This window comes from Propithecus coquereli, unplaced genomic scaffold (assembly GCF_000956105.1).
Source record: "Propithecus coquereli isolate 6110/MARCELLA unplaced genomic scaffold, Pcoq_1.0 Scaffold1, whole genome shotgun sequence".
In the NCBI taxonomy this organism is placed as follows: Eukaryota; Metazoa; Chordata; class Mammalia; order Primates; family Indriidae; genus Propithecus; species Propithecus coquereli.
Window position 1 is genome coordinate 24,187,714 of NW_012133857.1, and position 9,417 is coordinate 24,197,130.

The 9,417-nt window shown below is 39.1% G+C and overlaps 1 protein-coding gene across 1 annotated transcript in view; it reads left to right on the plus strand.

Annotated features, from left to right (window-relative positions):
* PTPRG (protein tyrosine phosphatase, receptor type, G) overlaps nt 1-9,417 on the plus strand; it is a 703,838-nt gene that overhangs the window by 165,419 nt on the left and 529,002 nt on the right. The window contains exon 2 of the mRNA XM_012665722.1: nt 1,667-1,771. Coding sequence (XP_012521176.1) covers nt 1,667-1,771 — 105 coding nt within the window. The remainder of the gene's footprint in view (nt 1-1,666; nt 1,772-9,417) is intronic.

Here is a 9,417-nt window from a genome sequence, read left to right on the forward strand (position 1 = left end):
ATTCATTGTCTAGTGGGAATAATTATTTGAAGCACAGTAAACAGGTACATAAAAAAGTTTTCCATATGCACAGAAAATAAATAAGCCTAAGGATGGATAAATCTAAAAAAATAGACTAGGAGAGGGGAGATTTTATTTTTGATCCCTAGAAGCTTAGAATGGTCAACTTCCTGGGGATATGAATGGCTTATCTGCACAGTTGTAGGATGGTTTGGATGGTAAGTACCTGAGCCTTCCTTGTACTTTAAAAATGGGTAGTAGCTTAGATTTTGACTCCTTCAGGTCCAATGAATAGAAATGACATTATTTTTTAGACATGTATCTGGAGTTTATGAGATTGTCATTTCCCTGTATAGGGTTCATCTTCTATGGAATGTCTTTGTTCAAGTGTTACTTCTCTTGAAGCTAGTCTTTGCAACTGAAATGTAATCATAAAGTACTTTACAGGTTTCCTAATTTTTCTTTATGGCTGTCATGTTGCCAACAAAGCTAATGCTATTGTGGTGATAGTATTATTATTATTCCATTTACTGATTTGGAATAGAGAATGTATCGTGTTTTTCTGGTACTATCTTCATCTTAAATCGAATATACAGTTTCCCAAACCATTTCTTTGCTTTTTAAAAGCACACTTGATTTTGTTTGGGTGCATTTAAATATTAACATAGTCAGCTAGGGTGTATTGTTTGAGTATAATTCCATTTCATTTTGGATTCTGGGCACCTGTGATATTTGTCTTCTCACACTTCAGTGCATTTGGATGTAGGCTCACAACAAAAGAAATTTGCATCCATGAAGTGGCTGGGAACAGAGGACTTAGAACTACAGGCAGATGGAAGCTCTCCATAATGGGATAGAATATTTTTGCTTTCACTTGGTGAATTGGATAAATTTTGCAATTTCAAATATACATCATTAAGCATGTTTCTTAGCACTGTTGGCCTTGGAAGGCTTCTTGTTTCATATCCTCAGGTACCACAGGTGACTATTAGTGGCCTGAAGGATGTGGAAGACAGGTGCTGATCATGAGAGTCTCCCAGGCCTCAGATTGTGCTGCATTTAGATGGCAGAGGCCCTGGCTTTGGTGCTTATGTTCGGTTTTCTTACCTGCTGCATGCTTACCTGTGTGACCCCGAGCCAGTTCCTGAAATCTTCTAGGCTTCCTTCCTTCGTCTGTAAAAGAGATGGAATAATCTCTAGTTCTCAGAGGGCCTTTACACTCAAGACATAAGCTCATTCATCCATGTAGGTGGGACCAAAACCATGAGTTTCAGGTCTACCAGTTGTATGACCTTGGGCAAATTAAAGTTACTTCACTTCCTGAAGCTTTACCTTTAGAATGGTCCACTTGTCAGGACAATTGTGTTTACTACTTTGTGGTTTTGCAGATGAAATCAGAGAATATATATAAAGTGCTTAGTGTGCTGTGCTTTATGGCACAAAGTAAAGGTTCACTGTCAGTGATTATTAATAGTAATAATCATGATAATCTGTCTAGACTATCTTACAGGTTTTTTTGTTTGTTCGTTTTGGTAAAATAAGTTGGTTCTATTCAGTTATCCCCAACGTCTGTGATTCTGTGAAGTCACCTGCTGGGTTCATTTGACCCTTCTTGTGTCCAGGGTCATGATGACCATGTCTCATTGCGGGTCTCCCTCTGTTTTAGCGCTGACAGAAGGCTACGTCGGGGCCCTGCATGAGAACAGACACGGCAGCTCTGTGCAGATCCGGAGGCGCAAGGCTTCAGGGGACCCGTACTGGGCCTACTCCGGTAAGTCCAGTTGTTCTGATGGGGAGCATACAGGCCAGTTAACGTCCCATTAAACTCACTCAAAAGCGCAGTTTTAATTGCTTTCACGCCTGAGTTCTATTTGTTCAAGCCTTTCCCGGTTCACTAAAAGTTGAAATCTTTAAGCCTGTTTTTCTTCAAGATTATAAATACCTTAATTTATCTCTCCCACCTGTTTTTCTCATCTTGTTTTTTTCCCCTCAATTTGCAGTTATTCCTGAACTTTACTTGTTAATGAGTTATTGTACCAAACTTGTAATTTTCTGAAAGACACAGTGTTTTCTTTTCTGTCTTTTCAGTTTTTCAGTGGCTGTGATTTCAGAGAGCAGAAAATATAGGGTTAGTCTTGAGCTACTAAATGTCTGCTAAATATTACAAACATCAGATATCAAAATGGTCTGTTATGCTCTAATCCAAGAAATGCAACTTTATTTTTAAATCGTCTTGTTTGAATGTATTTTAGCCCTCTATGATATTCTGCAGTTCTTGTCATTTTTATTTTTACATTTAGCCTTTGAGCCAGTGAAGAGAGAGTATTGTTATAGCAGTGTTGAATATGACATTGGAAAGAATTTTCTTACATTTTAAGGGGAAAAAAATGAAGACCTAAAGCTATATACAAACATTTCTGGATTCTGCTTCTCACAACTACTAAAGATACGATAGGTGGGTTGTTATTGCTAAAAGAGATTTTGATGCTCAAAAATAGAGGGAAAATAGGCCGGGCGCGGTGGCTCACGCCTGTAATCCTAGCACTCTGGGAGGCCGAGGCGGGCGGATTGTTTGAGCTCAGGAGTTCGAGACCAGCCTGAGCAAGAGCGAGACCCCGTCTCTACTAAAAATAGAAAAAAATTAGTCGGACAACTAAAAATATATATAGAAAAAATTAGCCGGGCATGGTGGCGCATGCCTGTAGTCCCAGCTACTCGGGAGGCTGAGGCAGAAGGATTGCTTAAGCCCAGGAGTTTGAGGTTGCTGTGAGCTAGGCTGACGCTGCGGCACTCTAGCCCGGGCAAAAAGAGTGAGACTCTGTCTAAAAAAAAAAAAAAAAAAAATAGAGGGAAAATGTATTAAAGCTAATTAAGGAGAAATGCTTGAGGAAGACAGACCACATTGCAAATGACTTTGGCACTGAATAATTCAAATTCCTTGTATGAAAGGGCTTGGAGGCAGGGCGTATTAGTCTTAATAATAAATCTATGTATTATGCAATGTTTTATACAATGCTGTTACATATAGAACTGAAAGGTTTGCATTTCATAATGATGCTCTGGTTTAAATCCTGAATTTCTACCTGCAAATCTTGTTAAATTTATGTCAGTGTAAAATTTATAGGTCTGATCTTTAATTACGTCTTATCAATTGGCTTTTTGCATCCTTTTGTCTATTGATAAATCTCCTGCCCCTACTGGGAGAATAGTCTATCTGTTTTGTTTTGCAGTGAACAGATAGTGATTCTGAAGTCTTCCATCACACCCAGTTCCTTGTGATTAGAATTATCTAATTAGAGCCTTTTTGTCACCATTTCTGATAAATGAAGGAAATTGGGAGATGAAAGCCAAAATTACATATATATAGCTTCTCGCCAAGAAACCTGAAGAAAATTTATCATTTTGTGCTGTGTGCCTCTGATATCAGTCAGGAGGAGGCATAAAGTGGCCTGCTATTTACAGTTCATCAATTTAGAATAATAATGCTGTTAGGAAATTGGAAGTTATGTCCTATCAGCATCTCCAATTGCAAATGGCAGTGAAGAAATGAAAGGCCTAAAACTTTTCCCATTACTTAGTTAAGAGTGTACATTAAGTGGTGCCATCTTTGTGATGCAGCAATTATTGATATTCTTAATTCTAGTGGACTTAAGGAGTCTCTAATTTGTATTTCTGGAATGCATTGTGTCTGGATTTGGGTATGCCTCTTTCAGTGGAAGGGCCAATGGTTCAAGTTCAGGGGTTGCCATACTTTTTCTGGAAAGATCCAGATAGTAAACATCTTAGGTTTTTCAGGCCATATGGTCTCTGTTACAACTACTCAACTCTTGTCATTATAGTATAAAAGCAGCCATAGACAATTCTGGACAGATTGGCTGTGTTCTGATAAAGCTCTGTTTATGCAAACTGGAATTTGAATTTTGTATAATTTTCATGTGTCAGGAAATATTCTTCTTTTGATTTTTTTTCATCCATTTAAAAATATAAAAACCATTGTTATTTTGCAGCCTGTGCAAAAACATGTAGCTGATTTTATAAAGTCCATAGGCTATAGTTTGTCAGCCTTATTCTAGTTAGTTTTTTTCTGGAATTCAGCTAGGACAGTTGTATGAGGAATTCCTCAGAAGAATGTGGGCTGATTTGGAAGAACCAGTGAAGTCATTTGCTAGGTGTAATAGAGAAAATAGGAGTAAAAGAAAAATAGTGGAGTGAAACAGATATCAGTTGGTGGAATACAGTTCTTATGCTTGAAACAGTTCTTCCTCAGAATTCTACGGTGTCAGTGGTTGCCTCATACTAGAGTCGTGCAATATTTGTTCTCATGTCAAAAAAAACTTGGGTTCCATCGGAGACACTCCTTAGCATTTGGCCACTGGATAAGGAAAGGGCAGGAAGGAGTAGGATTTGGGGCCTGTTACTTTTGGTACCTCAGACCAGTGCCTTAAAACCACAGCAAACCAGCTGTGGACCTATATGTTCCTCTAGATATAAATGTTCCCTGACAATTGGGACTAGGGGAACCAATTCTTTGGTAGGGGAAATGTTTCTAAATTCAGTAAAGCTGAAGGAGGCATTCCTGAAAGATTAGTTTAATGGTCTAGATTTTAATCTCGTACCTCCGATTCTCTCATTTGTCTTAGTTTCTCCTAAAATAATGCCATTGGTGCGTTAGGGGTGTGGTATACGAGAGTATAAATTTTGAAGTCGTATAAATAGACCATAGTTCACATCTAAGTGTTGTCAATTACTATCTTCATGATGTTGGAAGGCCATTTAATTGCTTGGAGCCTCTTTCCCCATCTATGAAATGGGAATAATTAATAGCACTTCCCTCTTAGGGTTGTTGTGGCGATGAAGTGAGATGATGTGTGTGAAAACTTTGACATAGTTTCTGGCATAAAGTAAGTAGTTAATACTACTTTTGCTGCTGTTGATGTTGCTATCGTAATTCTCAGTGGGTAGTCATGATTGACAGGGGTGATTACTAGATAATTCTGCGAGCTGAGCGAGTTAGAGTCTATCAGCCATAATTCACAAGTGTTGCCCATTTGGAGATTTGGGAATGAGGGTTAAGCAAACTATCCTCAAGTTCAGAGGTTGGCAGACTACAAACTGCAGTCTGTTTTTTGTCAATCAGGTTTTATTGGAACATACCCTTACTGATCACATACCCTTTACCGATCACATACCCTTACCGTATTGTCTATGGCTGCTTTCATGCTACAACCGCAGAGTTCAGTAGTTGTGACAGAGACCTTTTGATCAAAAAGCCTAGAACGTTACTATCTGGCCGTTTACAGAAAAAGCCAACTCCTGCTTACATTAATATAGCCTGGGTTTGTGAGCAAATGTTAGTCTGACTCATACACAGAATCGTTTCAGAGATTTGGAAGACATTTTTTTTCCCTAGCATTTTCCTTGAGCTGGAACATCCTCAGCAAGTCTTCGAGGTAGCATTCCTAGTGTTTCTGGCGATCCTGCTTTGGGAAAGAACTTGGGAGAAGTGAGGATGAATGTTTGTGCTGTGGAGAGAGACATATGTGGATGTTGGCTGTTGTGGGTTACTCTGTTCTGCTCCTTAGGTCAACTTTGACCTTTGTGTGGCTGGGGTTTGGTAAACAATGATGAGCTTGTTATTCCAATGGCATCTGCTCCCCCCTCACTAAGGAGAGTACATGAGTTTTCCAGCTGTGGATAGCTTGTTTTTAGGATATCGTCATGATGGTAATTCATTACTATTAGAATAACTTTTCACTTTAGAACTTGCTTAGTTTATTTGTTTCACTGCATCACCTTGGATAATGCAGACACCCTATATATATTTGAAACGTTTAGACAACTTTTCATTTGTAGGCTTATCAGAAAATACCCTCGTGAACACCTACAACTACAGCAGAGAGAACTGTTTATCGAGGAACCTTGAGAAAGGTGTGCCAGTCCTATTGTGGTCATCTGCAGATGGGTTATCTCTCTGGTTCTTAATTTCATCTACTGTACAAAAGGGGTCATAATATCTGAGTTCAATGTGAAAGCATCATCCATAAAAGATATGAAGTGGAAGATAAATGTAAGATATTATTAACTGTTAATAGCAATGTGTTATCTTTGGATGTCTTTTTTATACCAACATAGACAAAAATGAGAATGACCTCTCTATGTATTTCATGTAGAATTACAATGAAAAAAAAAAGTAATAGTTTAAGCGTATCTCACTGGAAATACTAAAACAATTTCTTTTCTATTATTTTTACTCAACTAAGATGTAGATACTTTTCCATGTTACTCGAGGTGATGACAGCTCAGGAATTTTGGAGTTTGCCCAGAACTTTTGTAATTATTACACAAAAAGTAACACATGCTAGGTAAGTCATCCTTGCGCGAAAGGGAGATGAGAAACAAATCTGGAGCAAGTTCAACTGGAAATTTGAGGCATTTTTATTAATATAGAGCTACCTATTCCTCCCAGCCCCCAGAAACTTAGAGAAAAACAGGTTGTGTGGTCCCTCCAACCTGTTTTTTTGTTTTTTGGGAGACAGGGTCTTGGTCTGTTGCCCTGGGTATAGTGGCATCATCATAGCTCACTGAAACCCCAAACTCCTGGGCTCAAGTGATCCTCCTGCCTCAGCTTCCTGAGTAGCTGGGATTACAGGTGTGCACCACCACGCCCAGCTGATTTTTCTGTTTTTAGTAGAGGATGGGGTCTTGCTCTTGCTCAGACTGGTCTTGAAATCCTGGCCTCAAGTGATGCTCCCACCTCAGCCTCCCAAAGTGCTAGGATTATAGGCATGAACCACTGTGCCTCACTGGTTTTTGCATTTTTAAAGCATTTTCAATAATCTCTATCTTATGTTCTTTCTGTGTAGACAGAACTTCTAAGAATCCGTACAGGGGACATTTCTCACTGTTAGAGGAATCCGAAATTGACATGTGTGATGACCAAAATTTCCTGCAAGAAGTGTCTGGCATTGGGCTGGGTGAGGGTCAAGCAGGATTATTCAAAGAAGCATTTCTACTTTGGCCAGGGGACACATCCAAGGTGCTTTCTGACTGTCCTGGGGTTTGATGACTTGCTCAGCTGTAAAATGGAGATAAATGTGCATACCTGGCAGGATGGCTTTGAGGATTAGAGGTAATATCTGTAAGCACCTGGTATAATTTTTGGCCTCTACCCTGGAGTAGAGTACGTATTACCTATGTGGCTCTTAATTATATGCCACCTCACTACACTATGCATATAAACATCTTGTTTTAGAACACCTATGTCTGTGTAGGCATGTGTCTCATTTCCCCAGCTAAATGTAGAATCCTTGAGGACAAGGATTATAGCTTATAATTCATTGTTTCTCCTGCAGTGTGCCAGAGTATCTTGTTTTGTGCATATTCGGTGCATATTTTTCAAGTGGGCAAGTGGATGGACGGATGAATTAACTGATGCCAGAGTCTGCGTGGGAACTCACTAAGGGAGGTCCTGCCATGAAATTCAGATAAATTAGTGGGTGATTTGCAAAAGGTTTCACTGTTGGATCCCTTTAAGTAACGAGCTCCCCTGTTGAACTTGAGATATAATTAAATTCTTAAAATTACATTTCCATTCCTATTTTTGAGAAAGTCTGTACAGGATAAAGCAAAATATACATGCCTGCAGAAGTCTGCTTTTGTCATTAGAAAAATGAAAGGCACAGTAGAACCTCAAGTTTTAAGGTTAATATTGTTGTATTATTTCCCCCTCTCCTAAGGCCTCCTATGAAGTTTCTTAATAAAATCATTTCCCTAGAGATGTTCTCATCACAGCAGAGACCTGATCTGATGGAACCGTTGGGGAGGAATCAGCCTTGAGATTCACTGTCCTGTGTCCCAGCTCAAAGGCTGCCTCTGCTTTGATGCTTAACCTGACCCGTTTCTCCCCTAACTCCTCAATCTCCCCTTTAGTTTTTTACAGTTTTTATCTTTTCTACCTATCTCTATTTATCTATTTACAGTTTCTAACTAGAAGTTCTTCATTTATTCATTCACTGCACTTACTGATTGCTTACTGTATGCCAGACATTGTGCTGTAATGGGAAGGGCCAGAGAAGCTCCTCATAGAATTGTTGTTGCCAGATCCAAATCCTATAAGGAATAATAATTTATGAAGATCCTAGTCTTTAAAGATGGGCAGACGATGTTTGCCAAGACATGCAGAGGCTTGGACAGGAAATAATCTGGCAGTGACTGGGGAGCTAGAAACAGCTCAAAAGGTCTAGAGCATATGGTACGGTGGAGAAAGTTAAGGGAATGATTCAGAGTATTGGAGTTAGACCATGGAGGGCCTTATGATGGTCTGCTATGACATAGAACTTCTTTCTGTGGGAGATTGGGAGTCATTAAAGGTTTCGTGCCGAACTTGGACTACAGTTGGTTTTATGTTGAAAACCACTGGTTGTTGGGTTAGGGATGGGTTGGTGGGAAGAGGGCAGGATAAAAAATGATGAGACTGTTAACAGTATTAACACTGGGGATTTGAGAGATGAAAGGAAGAGCCCAGGGGAATTCGTTACCATTTGCAAATGGAGGAGAAAGCAAAATGACTTGTCTAGGACTATCGCCAAGGTGATTGAAGATGGCGCTGCATTTAATTTAAAACAGTAAATGAGAGGAGTGGTGGGTCTGTTGAAAAGATAAAGCATTTGAACTAGAACCTGTTAAGATGTAGTATATATAGGGTTTTGTCCACATTTCTTATGCCCTTCAGAATTAATGTTCTTGCAGTAGAACCTTTGTAATTAATCTTCGTATTTCCCTTTTCTACCTAAATGTTTTTGGTCAGGAGGGCCTCAGGTAGGGAACACACTGTAGAATAAACTGTTTCTTCCTACAGGTACTCTATTTCTTTTATACTTGGTCTGTGATTACAAGGATAGATCGTGTGAGAAAAAACACATATGGTCACCCACTAATCAGAGATTTATGTATAAAAGAGAAAAATGTGTTGCCATATGCTTAAGGTACCTTGAGCATTTTTCAATACTTGGCTGAATTTGGCTTTTTTCCCTCCACTGTTTGAAAGAAATTGTTCTCAACTTAGAGATGTTTTCTTTTTTTTAACTTTATTCTAATCCTTGGCACTTGAATTCTAAAGTTTCTTGGCATCTTCTCTCTGGAGATGGTTTCACAGGTGTTTACAGAGTTAATGGATGCTAACGCATATTATAAGAAGATACAAATACATTCCTAAGGGCCCATGTGACCCTTGGAAGAGTCTGTTAGGAAGATGAAATATTGGTCAGTATTGTGCTGGTATCAAGTGATACACATCAGTGATAACAATTTCAATTGTTGCTATGATGGGGCTTTTAAAACATGGGTAAGTGGAAGGCTGAGAGTTTGGGTTTTAAATTGACTCTGAAGGCAGTGGGTTGATGGAGCCTTTTTGGAAGG